General features: G+C 36.9%; 1 protein-coding gene across 3 annotated transcripts; it reads left to right on the top strand.

Moving 5' to 3' along the window:
* Positions 1–325: 325 nt before the first annotated feature.
* TCEA1 (transcription elongation factor A1) lies at positions 326–26,360 on the top strand. Of its 3 annotated transcripts, none has more exons than XM_059860570.1 (10): positions 326–470; positions 6,259–6,321; positions 10,741–10,846; positions 18,596–18,683; positions 19,710–19,855; positions 21,457–21,513; positions 22,347–22,501; positions 23,880–24,026; positions 24,949–25,020; positions 26,053–26,360. In XM_059860570.1, exons 1-10 carry the CDS (start codon positions 402–404, stop codon positions 26,059–26,061), a joined length of 912 nt encoding a protein of 303 aa, XP_059716553.1. In that variant the 5' UTR covers positions 326–401; the 3' UTR covers positions 26,062–26,360. The 3 variants fall into 3 exon arrangements, with proteins under 3 accessions (XP_059716553.1, XP_059716545.1, XP_059716562.1); XM_059860562.1 differs by having other exon boundaries at positions 19,707–19,855; XM_059860579.1 differs by lacking the exon at positions 326–470 and adding an exon at positions 844–1,044 and having other exon boundaries at positions 19,707–19,855.
* Positions 26,361–26,881: the final 521 nt, after the last annotated feature.

Below are 26,881 nucleotides of genomic sequence, written 5' to 3'. Positions count from 1 at the left end.
TGTCCGCGGGTACGAGCAGGGGTGGCTCTAGAAGCATTGCTGGGAGATGGAGAGGGTAAGAGGGTCACAGAATCAGACTGTCGTGATTTGGAAAGGATCCACTAGGATCATGGAGTCCGACTCCTGGCCCCGCACAGGACACCGAAGAATGACACCGTGGGCCTGAAGATGGTTGTCCAAACGCTTCTTAAGCTCGGTCGGACTCGGTGCAGGGGCCAGTGAAGATTGCCAGAGGTCAGACATCTCACTGTACTTTTACTGGGTTTGGGGCTTTTTCGGGGGTAGCGCGGTGCGCGGGCGGCCGCAGCCCCGCCCCCGCTCTCGGCGAGCGGCAGCGCTGCCTGCCTCCCGCGGCCGGCGCTCGACGTGCGCTGCCTGGCGCCGCCCGGGCCGCCGCCGCCATGGCCACGGAGGACGAGATCATCCGCATCGCCAAGAAGATGGACAAGATGGTGCAGAAGAAGAACGCGGTGAGCGCCGGGACGGGACGGGGCGGGAGGCGGATCGGCGGCGGCGCCGCGGGCCCCGGCGCGGCCCCGGCCGGCCCCGCGCTCCCTCCTTCCCGCGAGCACGGGGCCTGTCCCTTCCCGCCGCCGCGTTTCCCCGCGCTGCCCGGCGGCCTCGGCGCTTCCCTCGCTGCCTCCCTCGCTGCCCCGCGGGGCCGCGGCGCCTCCCCCGGGCCCCGCCAGAGGATGGGGGACGGCAGCCGGTTCTGCTCCCCCGCGGGGCGGCCCCGCCGCCCTCGCTGCAGCGCTTTGGGCCGAGAGGAGGTTCCCGCCCGGGCACCGGCCCTGGCTGGGAGCGGCTGCGCCCTCGCTTCCTGCTGGCTGGAACGGCGGGGCTGGCCTTGGCGGGGAAAGAAAACCTGTCACCCCCTTGAGAACCCTGCGGAGATGGCCCCCTGTACGTGGGCTGTTGTCGCGTTTAGGTGTGAAAGCTGGCGTTTTAGGTGGGATGTAAAAACTAAGATATGAGTGAAGAGCCCGAACTCAGCTGCGGCAGGGCCGGAGTTGAGTGGGTAAACTTCACAAACAGATGAGGAATGTAAGCATTTTTTCTTCTTCTTTTTTTTTTTTCCTTTAACCTGCAACACTTCTAAATGTATTTATTAATCTGGAGAATAACTTGTGCCTCAGAACGTATGAAAAATATAGTTAGGCAGGATTCAGTTGGCTTAGCTGAGGTGTTATTGTCATGTATGCCCTTCATAAAGAACTGAGGTAACATATGGTGTTTATACAGTGTCTGCAAACACATCAAAGTAAGTACAATCAGAGTGTAGAGCAACAACCAGATAAATGATCGTGGTGCTATACATAAAGTAGCATGCAAGTAAGTTGTCAACTCTGTTTACTATTTCTTTATCAGGTGGGCATATTACTATTCTCTGGAAATTTGTGTTTGTATATGTGATTGTTGTTCTTCCTGCAAGAAACTATTATACATGTAAAGTTAAAGGGGGTTTTTTCTATATGTTATGATAGTGCATGAAAAGCTTAGTAACAGTAATAGTTGAGAACTCAACACTGCAATTCAACTTTATAGAAGTAGTTTTCTTATTGCTTAATACTTGGGAGTATAAAGAGCATTATTAATAATATCTGTGTATTTATAGAAATACTGACTATATTAAACCAAGGACATTTGTTTAGTTCAGAATACAGACAAATTCATTGTCAGTACTCACAAGCCATGCTTCAATTCATAAGGTTCCATAATATGGCATGATTTAGCTCTGATATATTTGAACTCTCAAATGATACATTATGGCAGCAAGACCCTTGTTTAGAGGAAAGAATATTTTGTGACACTGGCATTTATTAATTCCATTATTTTTCCCTCTTTGTTTTTATTTCTATTCTCCATGCATTTAAGCACAAAAGCATTTGCTGTCCCACTTTCTCTAAAACTGAAGTAGTGGCTCTTTCCTTCAAGGTGTTGAAAGGGTGAAGACTTACTGACTGAAATGCTTAAATATCATGGTCATGAGACTGATAAAGGGCAGCCAGCTCCATTTTATTTGTAAAACTTCTGATAACAGAAAGAAAATGACAGCTCTCAGGTAGCATGAGAATGACTGTTGTTCCTGGGGAGCCGCAATACCAGGGATGCTGCAGGTGACCACAGGGTATTTCTCTGTGATCTGAAAGGCTTAGGAGTTTGCATAAAATTCCTAACAGCAGCTGGGAACATGTATTCACTCTCTAGCATGTGTAACATGATTAACTTTCAGAGCTCTGGGGAGCGCTGCGTTGACTTCCTTGGGGTCAGTGATGATGTGACGTGGCTGAACACAGCTGGCACAGCTGGGCCGGGCTGTGCCTGGCTGGAGCCTGAGCTGGACCTTCATGTTCACCTCTGTCCCAGCTGTGAGAGCGAGGAGTGAGAGCATGGGAGCCCCAGAGGCGTTGGGCTTTTGTGCTGTGTTGAAAGCGAGCTCCTTCAGTCAGGCTCCTTACTACGCACAAGTGGCTCCTTTGTTAGGCTGATGTTTTCTCAATGAGCTGCCACAGTGGCGAAGAGTGGAGATTTGTCAGTTTGTCCAAAGCCCATGTGTGTGGTATGATAAAAGCCCTTAGCGGCGTCAAAGGAGAGGATGTACTTTAGTATTCAAACCAGGAGATTTCTCCATTTTTCTAAGTCTTTGTCATTTGCAAAGTATTTCTTTATTGCACAAAGTGATTTCCTACCTAATTCTGTCCTGCAGTTAAAATGCTAACTTTAGCAAAATTATTAAGGTAGTCTCTATGAAGAGGTACTTTATTGTCTCACCAAGATGAAGAAAAATTGATAAATGCATTCTTACACAAGTACCCACTGAATAATGATACTCTTGACAGCCTCTTGTGTTCCTTTCTCCATTTTTACTCATCAAGAACAGGTATTTGGTCTGTGTCTTTGAATGAGAATGATTTGATGAGACACATTAATAATAAAAGAAAGGAAGAAAAGCTTTGATACTTGCTCTCTCTGAAGCTGTCAAGAGTCAGATGACAAGAAATGTTTGATCTCTCATACAAAAGGTGACTCTGGCTTGTGGCAAAGCACTCTGTGACATGTCTTTTGATGAGTTAAAAGGGCAGGCCATGCCGACACTCTTTCTGAGTCAGACTCTTGGTGATTTGCCTTGACTAAGAATTTAATTGTAGCTGTGCAGATTTCATAACTATTTTAGTGAATAGTGATATGTGCAGTTCTTTTGTTTTGAAGGAGGAAATGAAATAATACGATTTAGTATTTAATGCACTGTGCGATACACATTTCTGCCATTGCTTCAAATTGAAATAGATACTACTCCTCCTTCAGAGCTGTGATTGGATTAAAACCTGTAGTGCCTTCCTTTGAGCTTCTGTTGTATGTAAGTACACCTTTCTTTCATTGAGCTGCTGTAATGAAAACTTAGTTTCATAGGTATGAAAACTAAGGCTGCACCCATGGATTAAAAAAAAAAAAAAGAAGAATGCTCGAGTAAATTTAGAGAAGAAAATAAAATTGTCTGTGTTATTAATGTATACTCCTTTAAGTAGAACAGAATTATGACTGGATAGCTCTGCTGTGTTCAAAAATGTACTCCATTTTCTATTGCCTGAAGCTCAGCTTTTAAAATATGACTATAGAATACCATTCTGTGCTGTCGTCTGACCAGCTGAAAGAAGCTGAGTAATCTACTAAGTCTGTATGAAGCTGAGTTCTGTTAAGTGACAAGGTAAATTGAAAGCCAGCTAGCTTAGGAGAATGGGACATAGCCTTTAATTTTCTATAAAATTATAGAAATGCTTTTAAAAGAGGGTTTATAGCAATGCTCTTAATGACTGGTGGGTTTTTTGAACACAGAAGTCTTACATTAGGAGAAAAGTAATTACAAGTTATGCTGTGCAACTTCCACACTAGTTTTGAGATACAGAGAGCATTTGAGTTTATGCTAAGAAGAGTGATTATGAAAAGCTGTTTAGTTGGTACGAGTTTAAAACCAATTTAAATTTAATTTTAAAGCATCTAATTCTTGGTGCACGGTTTAATTGATTAGAGAAGTGAAGGCTTAGAAAGTATTAGTGCATTATCAATTTTGGTAATTTGGTATAGAAACCAGCATAAAATGTAGATAACATCTGTTAACCTGTTGTTTTTTGGCTGGGTTTGGTTTTTTTGTTTTTGTCTTTTGTTTGTGAGGTTTTTTTTTTTTTTTTTGTTCTTGTTCGTTTGTGGGATTTTTTGCAGGTTTGTTTGTTTGCTTGGTTTTTGTTTGTTTTCTGTTTTGTTTTATTTTAAAGTTTGTTGCTTGTCAATCTGCATGTCAACCTGCTATGTATTGGAAGTTGCTAGTATTGGAAAACATTTACTCTGGGAATAATAAATTTGTTTTCACATGTGCAGTTGGGAAGGGATATAACAGGCAAAGGAATTTTGACTAGGCTGCATTTCTAAGATGAGATTAAGAGAATGCTACTTTGCATTACGGTGTTTCTTTCATATTGAATTTGCAGCCTACAATCAGCTGTGTTAATTTTAAAATTACATGCTGTGTACAGTGCTAATAACTTAATTAGTTTGGAGGTAAGTTTTATTGGATTATATTTTTTAAAATGGCACATTGACTTCTGTCATGAGTTTTGTTTTGGCTAAGAAAATTTTCTTGAATTTGATTTTGTTTTGTAGCAGTGAAGATAATTAACTTGCTTTATTTGGATCTGTGTTTGCACAGAAGAAACCACCCTTATGGCTGTTGAGAGAAAGATATGGTTTAGTATGCCAACTCAATTTAGCACCTGAAAACATTGTGACATTTCTCAGTCTTGCATCATTGCTGCTAAAATTCTGTGGTTAAGACTGGAGAAGTTTTGTATAACATGAATAAAAGTTAAACGGAACTTTTACTATCATGGCAAAATAGTAAAACTTTAGCTTTACATGTTAATTGAATTTATGTAAGTTTGGGTTTGGAGGTTTCTTTGGGTCAGAAGTGTTTGTGAAACAAAGGTTGTAGCCAACATTTGAAGGTGTCCAAAGCTGAGGGTTTTTAGATGTGACACCAAAAGTTCCACTTCCATCTTTCTCAACCTCCTGGTGGCTATTTTATCTTTAGTGGTTATAGTGTAAGATTGCAGTTGTAGCAGAATATTTTAAGTATCCTTGCAACAGGTGTTATAATAGAAGTTCATTAGGGAGAATTTGAAAAGCAAGCAAAATGCAAAATAAAATAAGATTAGTTAAGAGGTAAGGAGAAAAAAAAGTGAATCAAATTCCACAGATTTTCAAATGGATATTTTGTGGGATTTCTTTCCAAACCTCATGGATTAAAAAAAAAAAAAAAAAAAAAAAAAAAAAGTAACGAACTGAGCCTGAGTGAACTGAACGGCCTCTTGGATGCACAGGCAGTTGTTGCCTCCCTTCTGTTCATAGCTTCCAGGTTCAGCACCACATGCACTTGAATAACAGCCACATCATCTCAGCCTTTGGGAGGTTTGTGTGGGCTGACGGCCCACTTGCACAGTCAGGAGTGGATGGTGCAGAACTTTGCTGAAGTAGCATTGGTAAATCATTCAAGGTTGGAGAGGTTAAAGAGAATTACAGAGCTCACATTTATGCAAACTTTTTTTTAAGTAAGGCCTATATTGCTAAGGAACCAATTGTTAAAGTAGCTGGGTAGAGACTTTGCTAACATCTAATAGTGCAATCTCTGAACCTGAATCATCTATCTAGAAAGCTGCTTACACAGAAGTGGTTAGTACCTTTCCTAACAGTCTTAGCAGGGGAAAAAGAAAAACCCATGATGTGTGGCTTTACCACATCACCACAAATATAGTAAAGAGTGATGTCTGTGTATGTTTTTTATATATATGTGCAATATTGATGGACTGTGCAGAGCTTCTCAACTCCAAGTTCTTGTCCTAAAACTGATGTGGTTGTTCTGAGCTGAAAGTTGCTGCTGTTGTCTGGATTGTTTCGGATGCTGTTAAGCAAAGCACCCTTGAAGATGTGTGTTGGTTAAGTAGTAATTGTCAGAATGCTTTGACTGTCATTTGAGTTACTTGGGGTAAAACTCCCCTAGTCTTGAGTGAATACTTTGATTTCCAAGTTAAGGCCTCTAAATGCTTAGAGTTTGTGAAGTGGACCATTCCTTGTTCTAGTTCTGTGGATAAATTGAGAACTGGTGGTTTGAACCCAGTGCCCTGAAGGCAGATAAGATTATATTGTTGATATTTTATTTGGTGTTCCTGATTGCTACTAAGTTGACTTTTTTATTTTCTTTCTTTTTAGGCTGGAGCTCTTGATTTGTTGAAGGAGCTTAAGAATATTCCCATGACCCTTGAGTTACTGCAGGTATGATTTTATTGTAGTTGTGTTGCAAATGTTAATTCCCTAATGAAGAAGGTGGAGCCAGCAGATTTGAAAGAAGGTTACACTATTTAAATAGATTCCTATGTCCAAAGTCCTTGGAAGCTTTTTGTTACATGGTAATCTAGTCTCACTTCACCTCATGTAGCACACTTATCTTAAGTATTTTCTTCCAGTAGCAAACTCTTAAAGCTTATCTTTCTGATTAAGTTGAGAGTTGTAAATTTTGTCATGGACAAGGGAGAAGAGCTACTTACAAATTTACCAGTCATAGAATCTTACATTTTTACTCTAACACAAATGAGTGTGTTTCTTTCTTCTTGAAGGAGAATGCCCCTGATTATATCTGATACCATCTTCTCTTGTGTAGTTAGTTCTGGTTTTGCCTTGTGAGGAGAAACATACTTGATACCTTTTAGGCAAGTTGTATTTGAGAAACACTCTGTGTCCCCCCTTCCTCATTCTGAGTAATGTATTTCTTAAGGTAATTATACTCTTCTTTTACTCTCCTGGGCTGGAGTGATGGAGGGGTACAATCTCTCCCACTTGCATGGATACTCTCACTAATGTTGCTTAGAATTCCATCTTTAACAATATTTCATATATTTTTGTAAATTCTTTCAAAAAATAACATTGGTCAACTTTCCTTACATGACAAGTTTAAGAGCTTATCATGTAGTTCTTCAGTGAGCAACTTTTGTTCCAAACTAGCCAGATATTCCCTATCTGTGAAAATTTTAAAATTTCAGTTAAATCTGAGATCTGATTTGCTGCAGTAGCCGCTTAAATTGGAGAAGACTGAAAAGTAACTTTTTTCTAAGGGGAAATTAATGGTCACAGATAAAGAATTAGCTATAAAGTTCAAATTTTAAAGGTGTCAGGAGTGATAGCATTTTTGATTCATGCGTCCTAATACTTGCAGAATGTACTTAGTAAGTTATTACTAATACTATTTCTGACAGAAAGTAGGATTAAGGTGTCACTTTTATGTATGAATGCTGGTACAACTCTGTTGCTTTGTCTCTTATGTTCAACCTTCTTCTTTTAAAAGAAAATAAACTCAAAACCCCCTAGAAAAAATACCCTCCCACAAAACAAGAGAAAACCCAGAAAAGCCTTCTGCTTTACGTGACTTTTTGGAATTTTTTAATGCAGGTCTTAATGCAAATTATATTTTGCATTAAGTATAGTAACATTATTTTGCCTTTGGAGTTAAAAATCTGTCTGCAAGAGCTCTGAAATTTCAAGTACTTTGGGATACTCTTGCATAGTTCATTGTCTGTACCTTCGTTAGGAAGCTTTTCGTAAATATCCATTGCTGTATTCAAAACAGTTCCACTGCATAAGATTGCATTTAGCAACATATTTGGACCCAAATTTACTTTTTTTTTTCCTTGAGAGTTTGATAAAATATTAAATCTGACATAAATTTTCTTTGTTGGCCTCCCAAGTTTGCTTAAGAAATGGTGGACTCGGAGCAAGAGCTGAAATGCGAAGAAATCATACTCATTGCTCTGGTGGTGCATCATTAGTGTGCCACTGTCAGGAAGGGTGATGATCATGAGATAGTGGAGGCAGTCTTCCTCTGTGCAGATCAAGACTTCTGACAATTGTGTTTGAATTGATGAAATGCAGAACAAAAATGAAAAGCATACTTCCATACCCATTTTTATGAAGCTTTGAAGGCTGGCTACATTGAGAAAAGCTCTGCTAGCTCTGTTATTCCTGTGTAATGAGAGAAGTGATGATTTTTTGTGTAATATTGCTGCTACCTCAGCCTGAAATTATGAGGTCATCTGACGAGTTTCACAGGTATGTGCAATAGGAAGGTGCATATTAGTAGGACTTGTGCATATTAGTCTGGACTTGTGCTGGTGTCTTCTGTCTTTCTTGCCACATTTATTTTCACAGAAAGCTGAAGTGATTACAGGCAATAATACCACTGTGTTGCATCTGATGAGTTTTATGTAAGCAAGCTGATCCTTGCTCAGCTAGGCAGGGAGCCAGTAGGCTTCCTCACACAATTTATGCGGTGGTCTGACTTGCAAATCTGTTTAGCAGCTTCAGAGTATTAAAGGCATCGTGTCCCTGGTGCTAATTGTGGTTAGTGCAGAGCTAGACAGTGAGTGACACAGTCAGGCTCTATTTTCACAAACAGGTTTTACAGGAAGTTACACACACAGGTACAGAACTAGGTTATGATGTGCAGCCCTTGTTAATGGCTTTAGGGCAGTTCACTGGCAAGACCTGGAAACCCAGGGGTGGTTATTCTTCAGTGGTTGGTTTGGCTCTGCTTTGGTCCAAGTGCTCACCAATTCTCTACCCTCATACACTTACAGTTTTAAGTTGGAAGCATGTCTGCTTGCTTCAGTGGTTGCTCTCCCTCCCTGGCTGTGTTCCTTACATTTTTGCATTTGTTCTGGTTTAGAGAGCACCTGCTGCCCCCATGTGCTCTGCTTTGTGTTCAGACATAGGTTACTTGTGCTCACTACTGCTTGCACCTTCTGAGGCCTGCTGGCTAAAGCTTCAGTGCTTCAGGGTGAAAACAGCTCTCTTATGCTGTCTTTGACTGTCTTTACTCTGAAAGCAGATGAAAGTGCTCTAGAATTTAAAGTGGGGAAGAATGAGAATACTTGAGTTTTTCATTTAACAATGGCAACAGACGGGATGACTAAGGAAATTTCAAATATTGTCAGCTGGTTTGTCACTAAAACATAATAATTTTGAGAATATAACACTGATCTTTTGTGACTACCTGTGCTAGCTAGAAGGCAGATAAATTAGTAGATCATTACTTCTTCTCTTCAGGTAGACCTGATCCAGTGCTCTATAAAAGCAAACAAATGAGTTGCTTTTATGTACTACTTTAAGAAAGCAGTTCAGAAAGTTCCCATAAACTGTCTCTCTTGTGTGATCAGGAGAAGAAATTTTTCTGGTTAGTTTTGAGTTTTACTTGAATTTTTGGATTTTACTTAGCTAAGTAAGTCTGCAAGTTTGTGTGTTTTCCCTTCACTGATGAGCATAGGCTGTCATTGTGCCCAGCTATTAATGGAGGGTTGGGTTTTTTGGTAGTTACATTTTTCCCATCTGGATGTGGTATTTTATGGCTTTTCAAGGACATGTTATTTTTTTACTGTCTGAACATATTGTTGAGATTTAAGTGTTCAAAATATCAAGAGAAATGGCCAGTACCATTAATATGGATGATCAGAGTCCATCTTGGAACATTTTAGTTACAGGTGAGTAGCCATCTGTTTTCTTTAATTCAAAATGCATGTTTAGAGCTGATGCTCAGGCCTGAGGTTATGTAATGTGTTTCCTTGGCTGAAATAGCTATGCATTATTTCAGTATGTTTCCAGTCATTTAGCACATCCATGGTGCCTCAGAAAGTGTTGTTTGGGTTGTAAGAAGTAATTTACAGGAACAAATCATTTCCATTTTTAGCAAGCTAGAAAGATTTAAATTTTCCTTTCAAGAAGAAGAACGTTAATGATGATCTATTGCAAAAGTAAGTAGAGTAATTTATATTTAGTGAGTCCTGTAAATGGTAATGCAACAAAACTGAGCATCTTAACAGCAAATAAAAAAATTTAGTCATCAGTCAGAATACAAAAAGATAATAAAATCCTTATTTATATTGGTAAATGGTTTTCTCCTCTTGTGGAGCTAAAAGGGTGGAAATTTTCTCCTTGTTACATGTACACATTAGCCATAAATCTTCCAAAATGTTACTGTTGAGCTATACTTATGTCCTCGTCTTCTGGGTCTTGAAAGGTGTGAATTGTAACTTACTCTCATATTCGCTCTGTAGGTGGCAGTAGTGGCAAAGGTTTAAAGCTTGTCACTGTCTTGGCCTTTTCAGAAAGACAGGATAGCTCATTCTTTAAAATCTTAAACACAGAGAGTACTGCTTCTGTCTAAAGTCAGAGCTCTTTGTGCTAATGATTCTAAAGAATGTCAGTACCACCAAAAATTGTAGTTACCTAAAACATGCTTGTTCCCAGCTGGGTATTACAGCATTTTCCACAGCCACTAAATGGGAATTCTGAGTATGATGTCAATGAAGAAGTCAGCAAGCTTCTTAGAGTGCTGAAATATAAACACAGTCCTTAAGCCTTGTGCCCACAATCACTGCCCACCCCTCCCCAGATTTTTATGATGAAGACAGATGGTAATACTGTTGTATTTATTTTTAAAATATCCATGTCATTAAAATAATTTTTCTAAAGGCTTGCAGTATTTTGAACTGAGAATCACGAGAAAAAAGGGAAACGAACCCACCACAAAAGAAAAAGAAAAAAGATGCTGTAAAAATTAATGTCAAAGTACAAATTTATGTATGTTTATTTGTTAAATTGTCCTCATGTCACTTGTGATAATGTATATTTCTATTTCCTTTGCAGTCTACCAGAATTGGAATGTCAGTGAATGCAATACGCAAGCAAAGCACAGATGAAGAGGTTACATCTTTAGCAAAATCTCTTATCAAGTCTTGGAAGAAGCTGTTAGGTATGGCAACAAAAACATCCCTGTTCTTGCATGTTTTAACTCGGTGCTCATCATTGTCACTGCCTTGCTTTAGACATATTTGTGCTTCTGTGTGAATGTTGAAACTTCCTGTGCTGGTATAATTGGTTTTTTACTCTTTGACTGTCACCAGGCCATTACTGTGAGAGTGTGTGCAGAGAAACAGTTAATGTATTTTATTGGGGCTGGCAGGCAGCAGGAAGTCAGCTTCTCTGATGTGATTAATTTCTGAAGTCTCATTGCCTGCATTTGAGCTGGAGTGACTGTACTGCAGCACTAAGCACTAACAAACTTCTTGACTAGTTTCTTCGTCAAATATAACAAGTGCTCTGAAAAACTCGTGCAAAATCTCATGTGAGAGTGTGGAGGCTTTGATGTTTGGTTATGAAGAGAAAAAAAACATTAAAAATGTTAAAATCTGTTAAAACTTGCAGGTAGCAAGAAACAGAGCTGCACTTTCTAAAACTAAAACCTTCATAATTTTAAACAGCTTACTAATTAGCAACTTAATACTTTTTGTTTAATTTCCCTTAAAGTAATTAATACACTTAAAACCTTTCTGTTAAGGTTTTATTCAAGGGTATTTGGAAGTATTTAATACGTCTGAAAACATTTAAATCTCAGAATATGTCCAGGTATTTTTGTTCATACACTGTGGTGCACTCTGTTTTGTTTCTTTGTATGTAAGCTTAAGTAAATTAAGATTTTTGAAGCTTAAAATTTTAAAATAGAAAACAGTTTACTTAGCAGTTTAAATATTTACAGTTCTGTCTGGAAAAATATACCAAATACCAGGTCCCCTTCCATTTGACCTCAGCTTCATTTTTATCAGTTATGAAGTGTTTTATCAGATACTTTATTACTGTCTTGTAAATGATATAGAAAATACTCTGTAGAAATGGACAGTTTGTCAGAACCTTAAACTTTGATGCTCTAGTAAGAAACAACAGTCTCTACAGCAAACTTTTTAAAGCTACCTTAAAGACTTTTAACTTATCTACTAATTATGTTAGTTTTAGAAGTTAAAATTGGGTAATACTAGACGTGCTGATAAAACACCTTAAAATTCATAATGACCATAATAATAAAAGTAAATGCATATTTTGAATCTTAGTGTAGGATCTGATCAGAGATGACTGATAAATAGTGAAAGTAATATACTTTTTAAATTTAAATGTGAAAGTCCAGCTTTATTAAATCAGTATATAAAAGTGGTAAGGTATATAAGTAGAGAAATTGACTTGCATATTAGCATCAGTTACTCTAAAGACTTCTAAAAGTAGCTGCTGGATTGAGTGATTTAACTCTCAAGTAATTAAAAGTTATTAGTCTAAGTTTTAAAAACAAAACCCTATCAGTATTTGGTGAGAGTTATTTTTTTTTCTTTGAAGTTCAAATTTTTAATACTGCCACTTAGCTTAGACAGCATAGTAGAGGAGATACTCTCAATTTCAACAGAATTCTCACTGGGAGTGTGCTCAGATGCTGCTCTCCTTGGGGAGTGGGAGATCTGCCTGATTATTGCTGTCTTTTGACTAAAGGATTTGCCATTTTTTTGTTGAGACACTAAAAATAATTCTCTCATTTTTTTAATGCTAGAGTTCCTTAAGTCAGTAAAAATTGTCTTAATATGTTGTTACTTAAAGTTTACTGGTGTTTAAGTGTTCAAACATTGTGAAACTTGGGGAGTGTTACTCCTGCCTGGAGGGTTTCCATGCTGTCGTAGTCTGGGTAAGAATGTGATGCCTGAAGGTCACAGCAGGTCAGTCTGGGTGTAGGCTGCTGTGCAAAGGAGCGCTCCTGACTTCCCTTCTGCCTCTTTGCTCCCTCCTGTGTTACAACTGGTGCTGGAGTGGCTCTCCAGAAGACCAGAGCTGGGAATTGACCAGTTGGAAACTAATTGTTTTGTTCATTTCTTCTGGCTTGAAATTTCAACTATGACTTTTTGGTCCAGCCTGTTTGCAGTTGCTGTTTGCTGCACAAGGATTGTAGCAGTAACAAACAGCTGGGGCAAGGTGGACCTTCCCCTTTTGTAGCTTGATAGATTCAGATTGTTTCAACACAGTTGGGAGACTCTAACTAAGGCATTTTGCATGAGGTGAAGTCAAACGTGAGGAGCTGGAAAGCAAATAAGAAATCTTTGGCATTTATCAGAACTGAGTACTTCTTGAGGCAGTGAGTATGTGACCTTCGTTCATGTGGTAATTTTTGTTACAGAACAGATATTATTGTGTGTAATTTATTGTGCCAGCTCTAGTATGTGCACTTACTACATAAAATCAAATTGATCCTGAAATTACAGCGCTGCTTACATTCAGAATTTGGGTAGTTAAATTTTCCTTGGTTGTAATGTAGATCTTCTAATAAAGCATAGTAAGGCAAATGTTTTGCCTCTTTTATCACTGCTCAGTTACTCATTAGAATGTAAAGTTTCATGTGAAAAGTTTCTGTGAAAGATAGGGTATAAGTATGGGTGGGAATCTTACAAAGTACTCTTATTCTGTTTTATCATTAGTTTTGACTTTCTTGGAAGAATGCGAAATACCGTATGTTGAGCTGCTTGAGAAATCAGTTTCGATTATGCTGTTTATAGTGCATGTAAAATGGTATGGAGCAAAGATGGCAGCAGAAGCGGACAGCTGTTAATCCTACCAGGCATTGTACTCAGAGCTCTGAAGTCTTTGTGAGTTATTTTTATAAATGACATTTTGAATTTAGGCAAGAATTGTTCACTGTTCAGGCTGCATGTAATGTTTCAGTTCAATGCTATCAGAGTTTAGTTTTTAGGAATGCATGGGATACATGAATACAAATCAAAGTGAGTTGTGAATCACCAGATCTTTGTGGCTTGACTTGAGCCTTCCCAGGTTACCAAATGTGTTTTGGAGGGGTCAGAAGCTGCGCAGCAGAGGGCTTGTAACCATCTGAAGTGACTCACTGGGTGAGCAAGGTCACCTCACAGTGCAAGGTCCCTTTCAGATACTTTCTGAAAGTTAAACTACACAGCAGAGATGGTCACAATTTGCATAAGGAGCTAAATTCACCTCTCAGAATAAAATGCTGCTCAGTTATAACATGGGATTTACCAATAATGATTGTTTTGCCAAGTAGCTGAATATATAGAGTATGCTGTGCAGATAATGAATTATGCACGCTCATTTAGGTTGTCAGGAGTGTTTCTTATGTTAGAAAAGCAACAAAAATTCCTTAAGGAATATAACCCTCATAATAAATAATTACTTGCTGAACTGAAGAGTATACAGTGAAAAAAAATGTCCAGACCTGTAGGTAAACTTTCCTCCAGTTACTTTATATACTGAACTGAAAATGCAGCAGCATGGTACAATATTATTAAGTGATCATCTGTTGCCACTACTGAAAACTTAAAATGAGGCCACAAACATTTTGAAATGCCTATTTCAAAGAAGGGCATGCCTGAGTAATTTTATTTTAAGAGTGTTTAAGTGTTAATAACACCAGTCAGGCATCACGGAAGTATTTTACTAAGATTACTTTGCTCACAAAATCCTTTGTTATTTCAAACCTGGATTTGATTCTTCTGGAGCCAGCAGGTGCAGTCTATGACTATCTTACAGATATGTTAATGCTGTCATAAGTGAAGTTGTTCAAGGACATCTCAAAGCCTGCTTCGTTTGCTCAACAAAAAAAATGTTCCTGGCAAAGCAAGTTCTTAAATTAGAATCTAATAGCATTTACAAATATTATTTACTTTTGATAAGAAGAGTACATGTCTATATAAGACATCAAGCAGAATCAAGTGCAAAAACAATTTCAGTGGTTTCATTTTCATATCGAGTATGAGCTGTAGAAATCACCTCTTGTGAAGTGTTTATTTTGAACTGTTCATGTACTGTTAGTAGGTTTGTAATTTGTTAAGCTAATCAGTGGAGAGATAACAACACACAATGCATTTTACTATATAAAAGAAAAACACATAGAGTGAATAAGTCCATGTGTCATGGTCTTTTGACACTGATGATAAAAAAATCTTTAGCAAATAGTTCATAATTTTGTTGTTTATTTATGGACTTTTAGATGTTCCTCCTTCCAGAGCTACCACTGAAAAGAAATTTTTACTGATCTTACCTTCATGCCTTAATACGTCTTGTAGAGGAATTGCTGACAAGTGTAGCTGCTTGTGCATCTCAAGACTATTTGGTCAGATTCTGGAAAATGGAGCCTGAATAATTATTGCATATGAAGGTCATTGTTGAATTAATGATTATGTAATTTGATACCGGTTCTCTGATCTCTTTCCTTTAACTTATTTAAACTGAATACTCAGAAAACTTTCCAAGTTCTGGTGGTGGTTCCTGAGTAGGCAACACACAATATCCCGGTAAATTAAATTTTCATGTGCTTCCAGGTAATAACTAGCCCCCTTTCATTAATGTTTCTGGAAATTTTTTTTACTTTAATATTTTTCTTAATTTGAAGTTAGATTTGTAAATTTATAACATTTCATCTTTATATTTTCTAGTTTTTTCTTGTTACTAGCAAATGTCTAGTGTTGGCTTGTAACATAGAACAATCTAGGAGAAAGCTATTAATGGCTTCTAACATTCAGATTAATTATGATATCTGGCTGTATCTTATTGTGTTAAAATTTTTGGTTTGATAACACAAACCACTGTTATGTCTTATTTGACCCTGGAGAGATTTTTCACTGGAGAAGCTTCAAGTATCTTTAAAATTAATTGCAAGTTCCAGGTAGAAACTGCAGTTCTGTTGTTAAACTTTGAATGTCTTATTCCAGTGACTAATGGTGTATTCTTGTTACTACCATGTTCTTTATATTTTAAAGAAGAAGTACTAATATAAATTAACTTCTCTTATAAAAAAATCAAAGCTTTGAGGTTTTTTTATGGCTGCCTGAAGATGCAATAGCTAAAACTGCGAAGTTACAGTTTTCAGTCCTAAAATTGGTGACAGTTTCCACTTGTTTCTGAAGAAAAATTTGGTAAGTTTGAATAGCTGTATGGAGTTGCAAAAAGGAACTGCACAACTTGTAGTTTGTAGTATATTAATATTTATAATGTTCTGTAGACTTTCTGAGATAAATCACATTGGAATTTTTAAAGACATTTCACAGAAGGGCCATTTTTTTCCACCTTGCTTTGTTAAAATTTCTGTGGTTGTTCATAGTTCCCATTAAATGTCATTCTTCCTCTGTATTAGAGTCTGGTCATTGAATGTAAAATAACCTAATTAGTAGGGACTTTTAATTTGTCAAGGATAATTTTTCTATCCCTGGAGGATAGATGAAATGCTGCCTCGCAGGCTGTTAATTGCACTCTGTTCTTTTGTCAAGACAGTATTTCAGTAAAGCAAGATATCCTTATTTTTGTGTGAGTTTAAAGATGGAAAGCATCTCTTCTAGTGCTTTCCAATTTATGAGCCATAAAGCAACTTAAACACTTAGGATAATATTAACTTTATTTTCAGCTTTTTGAAACTAGATTAAGCAAAAACTCTTAAGTGGTTAAAGAAGCTGTAGTTTTGAAAACATACTTGCTAAAGATGTCCAGTTTCAGCTGCTCAAGTCTGACCTTGGTTTGAGACATCCTTGCATAGACTGGTCTGCAGCTGTAGGAGGAGTTGTGCTTTTATCTGTGTGCCTTGTGTACACCCTGCCCTCCATAAGGGAAAGAAGCCACTGGGGTATTGGCAGGTGTTGGCAAGTGCCTGCCCTTGGTGAAATGGTGCTGGGCTAAATGGAAGTGTTTGATAAAAGTGATCTGGGTGCCAGCTATACCACTGTGGTGTGTGTGCGTAATAAACCAGAGATACACAAGTCAGACCTGAATTTGACAACTTGTGTGCCAAAAAAATGTGTAGGTAAATGGGCTGAAGCACACCTCCTGCTTTGCAGGACTTGAGCAGTACCCCAAGATACCTGTTTGATCTACTGGTTTGTCTTAAAGCCTCTGACAAAAATGAGCATGTTCTTAAAACATTATGAAGTTAAATAAGATTGTATGCATATTTGGAACATCTTTAAAGATTATATCATGTAATCAGTAGTTGCCATAGAGAGAGCGAGTATGCATTTTAAAAATGGGAGTTGTTTTCCTTCTCTTAGTGCACTTCAGTTGTCATAGCAGAGAACTCATGTGATCCATTCAGTTTATAGTCTTGTTTGCTTTCTTAGTGAAATTGTTTTTATAAACAGAAGTCGTTAATTTGGTCTCTTTATTAGGAATTTTTTTAAATAACATCTTCAGTTTATTAAAGGCAATCAGCCTGATGCATCATCTGTGTTAAATTATCTTTTTTTTCCTAAATGAAATTTTTCAAGGATTGAATACAACATTGCAAACAATGGGTGAGTTCTTGAAGGCTGGAGAAATACTCTGGAGAAGTATCTTCTTGTGCTTTTCTGGCTCTTGTACTATTTTGTGTGCATCTCTTTATAGGTGCAGCTGGAGACAGGATAGTAGATTGGTGCCTGGTTTGATCCAGTACTGCTGTCTCTGCTCTCCTTTTATGATGATTTTTTTAACAAAGTGGTATTTGTTTGGATAAATTCCTTAACTCACAGGTTAAGGAAAGGATCAAAATCATGTTCAGTTTATTGTTCCTATAAAAATAAAGCCAGTACAGTTATTTTCTGCTCTATAAAAATAAAATTAAAAAGCTTGATGTTTGAAGAGACCCAGATTTGTGTTACATACAACCAAGTTCCTCTGAGAAGCACAGGGATGGGGTTCCTCTGAAAATAAGGATACTTTTAGATTGCTTAAACAAGGATTAGCATGCTTAGTTCAGGACATCTTTGTTGGCAAGACTGAGCCTTAACAGATTTCCCTCCTTTTCTTGTCCTGTTTTTAATTAATTTTCAAGTTTGTAGTATATGCTTATTCCAGTAATACAGTCTATGAATTTAGAAGTGTTATAGCAGCTTGCAAAGAGAAATTAATGAAATCTGTCAATCAGTGATGCCAATCTCACTAGGCTTTCTCTGTAGGCAGTAGAGAGCCATCCTTTCTAGAGAACAAATCAAAGCAGGCACTCAATTTAGCCACTCTGAAATCCTCTTTACAATGGAAATGGGTGTTTGCATTTTTGCTGTGCCTGAGTTAAATGTTGTGATTGCTCTTTTCTATAAAGACTCTTGTCCTTATTCTTTATAAAATTGTAGTGAAACATAACCTATATGCGAATGGCAGATTCAAATATATTTAAATAGCGAGGCAAATAATTTAAGAGCTATCACAGAAAATACTGTCTGTGTGTCTGGAAAACTCCTTTGAAAATATGAAAGTGATTTTATATTTTGCCAACTATGCTGTCTTCCACAATATAATTAAAAAGAATGGCATGTATGTAGAAGGAACTTAAGTATATAAAGCATGGAAGACAAATTCCAGAGACTTGATGCAATACCTGGGAAGTTACTGTCTACCTAATGCAGGAGTGTTGGAAAAAATTAATCAGAAAAGTCGATGTTTCTATCATGTCTTTACTGCCAGTTTAAGCAGATGCTGGACTTGACTCGAAGGATTTGAATTGTTGTCATGTTTTCCATTTCCTGCATTGGGAGGGTGGTGTTGGGAAGTGGAAGGCTGTACTGTGAGAGAAGGTCAAAGCAGAGAGTGGGAGATGATAGCATTTCTAACTGATTCGGGAAAAATCATGATATTTTATCACTGCTTTAAATCAGTTACTATTTCTGGGTAGAAGAGAGTTTCTCATGTTTTGTATTTCCAGATGGACCTTCAACTGATAAAGATTCTGAAGAAAAGAAAAAGGAGCCTGCATCTTCCTCACAAAACAGCCCTGATGCCAGAGAAGAAAGGTGCTTAATTCTTAATGGCTGTGCAAATAGTTTCACTCAGTATAAATTAACATTAAACTATTTGGTCTGAATTGGTAATATTAGAGACAGCTGCCGTGTTCTTTTCTGAAAGACAGAGTTGTACAAGAAACAGTGTGTTGTTGGGGAAGTAAACTGTGCTCCTGTTGACATGAAAAAAACCCCAACAAACATAGGTCAAGATATGGCCAGACAAGTTTTGTTTATTCCATCTGTTGAGTCTGTCAAATACTCTGTCCTCTCTTGGTACTAGCAGCCAGCTTTGAGAATTGTTAAACAGCTTTCTCTGCTTGGTGGTAATTGCATATGCTTCTTTTGTGAGTTAGCTTTTAAGTTTAATAAACATTCTGCACTTTTTTTGGTAAACACAAAGTATGTTACCAGAAAAAGAAGCCTGCATTAATGTCACTGCAGGAGCTAAAGAACATTTACAAAAGAGTATTCACAAGCCCATTTCTTCTATACATTTCTGACTTTAGTGATCTCTTTTCAGCAGCCATTTTAAAATTTAAGTTGAACCTCGAACTGTATGTCCAGATGGAAGCTGAAAGCTTGGTTTAAAGTTTGCAAAACTACATAAGTTGTGGGGGGGGGGTGGTTTGTGACCGTGGCACCCCTTCAGTACAGTAAGCAGATTGAATGCAAGGCATGCAGAGTGAATGTTGGTGTGATGTATCGTCACTGTTTTTTAAAGCAAAGGTCCGTGGGAGGAAAAAAGATTTCATGTTAATGTAAAGAACTGAGAATTAAAGCTTATGTGCCACATAATGGAATAAAATACCTGCTGTTGTCTCTATTGTGTGGAATACCCTAGTGAATAGTCTAAAGACACTTTAAAAATCGTACTGACTCTACAGCTATAAATAACTTTTAAAAGGTGGCTTGTGTTCTTATTTTGGAATACCATCAAATGGATGTAGCAAAAGACCCGTATTTTGCTCAGAAACAAAGTTATTTGAAGGGGGAAAAAACATTAATATTGGTTTTCATTTTGTCTTTTTTTAGCAGTTCAAGTAGCAATTCCAGCAGCAGGAAGGAGGAGGGTAGTACTCCCTCAAATTCTTTCATCCCTTCTTTTCCCCGGGCTCCAAGCACTTCAGACTCTGTACGAGTGAAATGTAGAGAAATGCTCTCTGCAGCTCTCAGAACAGGAGGTGAGCTTTTTAGATAATATTTTCCAGTTTAACTATTTCCTTCCTCTCTATTTCTGTCTTTCCCACTATACTTTTTCTGTTACCCTGTAGGGTAGAATAAACCCTGTTTGCATCCATTTCTGTGTGTAGACCCATAAACCAGTTCACCCAAGGTGCAAGTAATGAGTAACCTTGATGGCATGGGGATGTTTCAAAATGCATTTTTGTTGCTGCTAATTCAGGACATTTTGTGGCTCAGTTCATCTGATACGTTGCCAACAGGGGATCTTCTTTTCAAGAATGTTATTGCCCCCTTAATGCTTCATTTGAATCTTTTTGTAGAGGCTGGTTTTTTTTTTTGTCTCGGTCTTTTTGACTGTGAGGGTGTGACTACATGCAGGACTGTCTTACACCAGAGGTCCTGGGAGCCTTCAGATTTCAATTTTTGAAGGCTGCCTTTCTATTTAGATTTATTCTTGACATTTCATTAAGATAACTTGTAATAATAAACTCTTACATTGCTCTTAACCCCGTGCCTTTTGGGTGTCTGTAAATTCCTTGACTGTTCTGGGATTTTTTCTTTTTATCTCTCATATACACTTGGGTGTCTTTAAACTGACAAATTGAATGATTTGCTAGATAAGGAGCAAACTGAAAACTGGACTTTTCAGAATTACCTGATTTTTTTTCTGGTGCATCTTTCTCTTTGTCAAAATTATGACCCAGCTCCTGTTTCTCTGTTTTTAACTTTGTCTAACTTGGCCCAGTGTAAGTAGACTTCTGAATCATCTGTGTTTACTCTCTTCACTCTTTTATTCTTTCTTTTGATTCATATAAATTCAGGTATAGACAATAAGCAATGTTGACTAAAGAACATGATGTTTGGGTTACTCACTGAAATATACCCATGTTGAAATGAGGAGGCAAACATTATATGCAGTTTGTTTTTAAGCTGTCTTGGAAAGGTAGACGTCTTTGTGGGGAAGCATTTTGGTCAGAAAGAGTTGAGACATTTTAGCTCAAGTGTTTTACTGCCTTCAAGGCTGCTGTGGTCTATTTCTTCTAATTTATGTCTTTACATCTCTGCTTTGCATTTAAAAAAAAATCCAATAAGATTGTTTGTTATTTAATTACCATGCTTCTAATGAAATCTTTCTCTTCCACGCATGCAAAACATTTATTTGCTTATTCTTGTATTGTATGGACTAAAACAATTGATTAAACACCATATAAAATGTTTCCCTTTATGATAGTTTGTTCTGTGCACAGGCTGTGGAGATGGGAGAGATGCCAAGCCCATTGGAATATTTTAGATTTTTCTGTATAACAATGGTTTTTGTTCCTATTTGGGCTTGCAACTAGGTATCAGAAGTTTTTTGGTTTTTAAATGTTTTTGACTCTTTTAAAATTCTGTTCGCCTTCTTTCACTTACTTGTATTCTTCCAACTAATAAATTTTGAAAGGTTAAGTACACAGTAGATTAAAGTTACATATACAACAAGAAGACTCACTGCAACTGTTTTATAATTTGCTGAGTTTGAGCATTCTGGAACTATAGGGATCTCAGGGATATAGAACACAGAGTGTCAGGTTGCTAATATTTTATCATTTGTTTTCCTCAGACGATTACATTGCTATTGGTGCTGATGAAGAAGAGCTGGGTTCTCAGATTGAAGAAGATATCCTTTGTTGTATATCTGTGTGCCCTAGAGCAGGAGTATTTTTGAAAAACACAGTAATTTTCAAATTAATTAACTTGTTCTATATATTGAGTGTGTTTATATTTTGTATAAAACAAAAATGGCAACTGTGTTCAACACATCAGTACATAAATTTAGTGTTTAAAAACCAGCCCAGCCTAAATGATTTGCCTTAAAATATGTAGGAATGTGTGTAGGTGAGTGTGTGTGGGTTCTTTTTGGCTCAATATGTTTCCTTGTAGCAGCAATATTATATCTTACTGGAGAATTCTTACATAAAATGCCCAGCTCTTCTATGCTATTTTAAAATCTTTTCTTGTTAACAGTCTTAATCATTTTCTACAAGTTTATTTCTAAATGAATTCACAGTTCTCAAAAGGGTGGTTCTGGTACCAGTGTTTGAATCATTCCAGAACAGAGGTCTGTGCTTCTTTTTTTAACAAAAAAATTTGTATTAGTGAGCTGTCATTGTTAGAATATTTCAGAAATTAATTCTCAGGATGAGATCAAGAAACTGGACATAAAGTTATGGGAGGCTTTTCACAATTACAGTTGAGGTCCTACTACCCAAAAATTCATATTTCACTGACCCTGTACTAAACTATGATTAGGATTCAGAAGGTTGTGAATTCTGCTGTGTTGAACAGGAAAGTAGCTGTTGGTTGGGGTGGGGGGAGGACTTGATGGACAGTGGAGAAGTACATTGGTTTAGAACTTGCCCCCAGAATGAATCCTTTCCAATGCTCTGTTTTATTTGTTAATGTTTTACTCTATTTTACTTATCCATGTTTTGTTCCTTAAATCCAAAGCACCTATTTTTCAAGAATTAAAAAACACTGATATGAAATACAAAAATAGGGTACGAAGTAGGATAGCGAATCTCAAGGATGCGAAGAACCCTAACCTAAGGAAAAATGTATTATGTGGAAACATTCCTCCTGACAAATTTGCTAAAATGACAGCAGAGGTAAGTAAAGCACAGGTCTTGAACTATTTCCATCTTGGACTTACACCCTGACCTGTATTTATTAGCCATAAAAGTAATTTGTGCAAGCTGGTGTACTTCTGAATGACTGTGGCTTTTTTTTTTTTTTAATGGCTTGCAGAAATTGAATTACAGGCCTGTGTTGGGGTAGAGGGCATGAAAGTGTCTTTACAAGTCAAAATAGATCTAGAAATTCAAATGAAAAATGAGATTTTATAGGAGAGAAATATGAAAGCACATCTTGTTAACATCTTGTTTCAGTTCTGTAGTTCTGCTTCTATGTGTTAGATTCTGCCCCCTCAAATACAATATAAAGGAGTGTCTTGGTGACTGAGAGAAATTAGTTATGGTCAATTAATGAAAATCGTGACAAACTATTCCAAAAGAAAGTTGTGGTGGGTTTTTTTTGGTGGGTGTTTTTTTTTAATATGTCTTTACATAAAGGTTAGGGCAAAGAGAAGATGGTGAAAAAATGTGTAAAAAAAGGAAATTGTACCTTCAGTATGTATTTTGATATTCTTTCATCTCCATATTTATGTACATATGCACAAACATATATTTTGTCCTGTCCAGTGCACATTTTTTGTTTGATTAATGTTTTGGATTGAAATGTCAAATGGCTAAAACCCTCTTAGTGTTAAGATAACTTCGTGACAGTAGTGAAGGAGCATTGATACAAGATTTTCATTCCACATCTACATGGGATGGTGAATAAAATTAATTTGAAGAAAAATGTAACAAATTGGTTTTGCTGTGCACACTTGATTACTAGATCTTGTGGAGATCTCGTGCACTAAAACTATTTTAAAGGAAAAAGAAAATGGGTGATTCTGAGCTCTTTGGCTAGTGCTTAGAAACGAAGTTAATATGATTTCTGGTGACATATGGCTAATTATGGCTGTACTGTATTTATCAGTACAAATATGGAAGTCAAAAAAATGTAAATTTTTCCTGTAATAAATGTTATGTAGGTCAATGAGATAATTATCCAAAGATCTAACCTAGGAAGAGCATCTTTTTTGCCTCTTCGGAGGACTTCTAAATCCTTGCCTCGCTTACATTTCTGAACTTCAGAAGTGTATTTGCATAGAAATGTTTCTAGATGCATGATGTTGTAACTTGTAAATTTTTTTCCTATCTCTGTTAAAAAAGAGAACATTTTTAACTTCTTGTAGCTTCTGTGCTGTGAAATAGCCCAGCTTAAGTCTTGTAAAATTAAAAATGTGTAGAATTACATTGCCCTTCAACAGAGTTGTTGTTCATGGATTCTAAATAAAAAATTGTATTGGCTCACACAGTGGTAACTTGTTTTAAAGCTAAAACTCTCTAGTAAACTCTGTCTGCTCTTTGTCCTTTATAGGAGATGGCAAGTGATGAGCTGAAAGAAATGCGCAAAAATCTGACCAAAGAAGCTATCAGAGAGCACCAGATGGCTAAAACAGGAGGTACCCAAACTGATCTGTTTACATGTGGCAAGTGCAAAAAGAAGAACTGTACATACACCCAGGTGCGTGATTATTCAGATTCTTTGTTTTCCTTTTTCAAACCTTAAGTCCTATATAAAGATTGTCAGAGAAAAAAAATTGGAATTGCAAAATGAACTTTCAGCAAAATGCTGAAAAATTATAAAACATGAAGATAGCTAGATCTACTTAGTTGTTTTTATGTAAAGCAAGACTGTTGTATCTATTTGCCAAAAATTTTAGGTAGATCCGAGCTGAGTATCTATATAAACTGAAACTTGAGTTTCTTTGCAATGCTGAATTTTTGCTAATTCTTCTTAATACATCATGTTTGTAAGGGGTTTATGTGGAGGAGAGATACTGTTTTTAATGTGTGTAAGCTTATTTTTACAGAGGGACCAAATAGCAGAAAATTATATGTACATATATATACATGTGTATTTTTATATTTACTTAATGTACTATTTGACTAACACTAGACCCTGATTTGTAGTAATTTCTACAACCACAGAAAGGGTGCTTTAATTGGCTTAACTGTGCTACAGGGAATGTCATTTTCGTTGTAGGATCAGCTGCATTTATATTTTGTACTGTTTATCAGATGCTTTAAATAGCAAGTTGTTTTTCAGTCATGAGATTTTAAGCCTTTGCATTGGTAAATGTATGTGAAGCTGTCCTGGCCATTGTACTTTTAGTGCAGAATCTTCTCCTAGAAATACATGCGCAGTTTCAGTGCAGAAATTGGTGTTTTAGTGCTACTAAATCTCTCAAAATCCAAGTTTATGGTGGCTTTATAGCAAGGCAAAAAGCCCAGTTTCAGTTGATACATAAAGTTAACTTGTATTTTTTTGCAAGGTTGTTTCCTCAATGTTAAAGTTTGATTTAAACAGTTACATTGAACACACACTAACAAAAATTGAAGATACTAATTTTCCTTTTCCGATCTGGCTCTTGCCTTTGCCAAAGGTTCAAACCCGCAGTGCTGATGAACCCATGACAACATTTGTTGTCTGTAATGAATGTGGAAACAGATGGAAGGTAAGACTGTTAGACTGCTCTGCATATTTGATAGCAGGCAGCCAGCCTCTGTGGTTAATTTGGATTTACAGTAAATGTGACAAACCACTTTCTCTTGACTTTTAGTTACTTCTTAACCCATTAATGATATTACATGTTGAGATTGCAAAATAGCTTTACATTAGAAATGTATTTTTGACTAAAGGTGTGAGATCTCTCAAGAAGGTTGGTGGCAAAGGGGGAGAGAAGTCAGGACTTAGTCCTTGCAACATTTAGTTACACTACTGCTTTGCCATGCTAAGTGGTGACAAGCTAGTCACTGTTTTCTCTTTCTTCACCCAAAGTTCTTTTAACTGGTTTTAATGTCTGTTTAGGTGAATGTAACTGGCCTTTTTTAGGCTTTTTGTTGTTATTGTTTGTTCTGCTTTTTTGCTAATCTGAAAAGAAGAAGTAATAGAAAAGAGAGATGACTGCTGCTGTATTTCTGTGCCAGGATAAGTGTAGGGCAGTGATAACTTGATCAAATATTTTTTTTTAAGTTTGGGAAACAGGAATTTATAAAGTTTCTGAGAAGCATTGGTAGTTCAATAAAACAGAAACACTGAAATGAAGACATGCCATAGGAAGCATGATAACCTCATTCTGTTATTTTTCTATGTTAAGAATGCTGCAGCTCTGCAGAGCCATGCCACGGTGTACATTAAGATTTCCACATAAAAAAGTATTTTATGTATCTTGGTTTACGTAGCTTATTGCTGAATATTGTTCATATATAGGCTCTGAGATATCTAAATAATCTATAAAGCTTGGAAATCATCTGATAGAATTGTTTGCAGAAACTGAAAAAGTATATTTGTCCTTAAAACCTTTTGTAAGGTAGCAGTTACAGAAGTGTCTGTATACAGATGCCTGAAGGAATGGTTAAAATATAAGAAAGTGCTTTGATTAGTCGTTTCCATATCCTAAGTATGGTGCTGTATTTCTGTTTCTTCTTGCAGAGATTTAGACCTAAGATGTATGAAGATCTCATAAAACATTATTTTCTTTTGACAGTTCTGTTAGAAGAAGAAATTGTCAAGACATCTGGACCAGTATGAACGAAGATTTTGTAATTAGCTTTAAAAACTAGACTAAGCATCTAGCTTCCTGCAAATGAGAGGGTTTTTTGGTTTTTCTTTACTTTTTATTTCAAAGCAGCATACATGCCTCAAGTTAGCCTTTGTTTTGACACAACCATCATTTCCTTAAATGCCTTCCTATAGCTGGTAGTCAGTAGGGCCAGGTTGCTCAATTGTATGGTGAATTTTAAAATATTTTTTCATTTTTATAAGTAAGTTGACATTAAACTTTTACCAGTTAAACATTTTGGTAATTGTCTTGTTTTTTTCTAACTATGTGAATAATGTACTGTAGTTTTTGTGGTCTGAAATATACACGCTCCTCCTGTGTGTATTTTGCCTCTCCACATTTGCTTGGTTGTTAGAATGAAATTTGTTTCTCTCTGCTCTGTTCACTTTGCTTTGCAAGCAGAAAAGGTATATAAGTTCCTCATAACATTAAACTCAGTTGTTAACTAAAGCACAATTTAATTAACTCTCTAGTTTGTGTGCTCTTTCTGGACTAGGACTAAATTTGCAGTCATGGGGTTTGAATATTTATTAATGGATATGATGACCTCTTTTGCAATGGTTGGTTAAGCTTGTTTATGTAACCAGCTTTGATCAATGCAATATATTTTATTGCCCAAAGCATGTATTTTACCTTCTGTGAGCAGGCATTATTTCTAAGAATGTCTTAAAATAGTGGTTAAATCTGATTTGAGTGTTCAGTCTTGCTTAATGTACTTGAGAACCAGCTTGGGCTTAGACTTTGTAAATAAGCA

This window comes from Haemorhous mexicanus, chromosome 1 (genome assembly GCF_027477595.1).
Source record: "Haemorhous mexicanus isolate bHaeMex1 chromosome 1, bHaeMex1.pri, whole genome shotgun sequence".
Taxonomy (NCBI): Eukaryota; Metazoa; Chordata; class Aves; order Passeriformes; family Fringillidae; genus Haemorhous; species Haemorhous mexicanus.
Note: the sequence above shows the minus strand (reverse complement) of the source record. Positions and strands in the feature narration are given on the sequence as shown.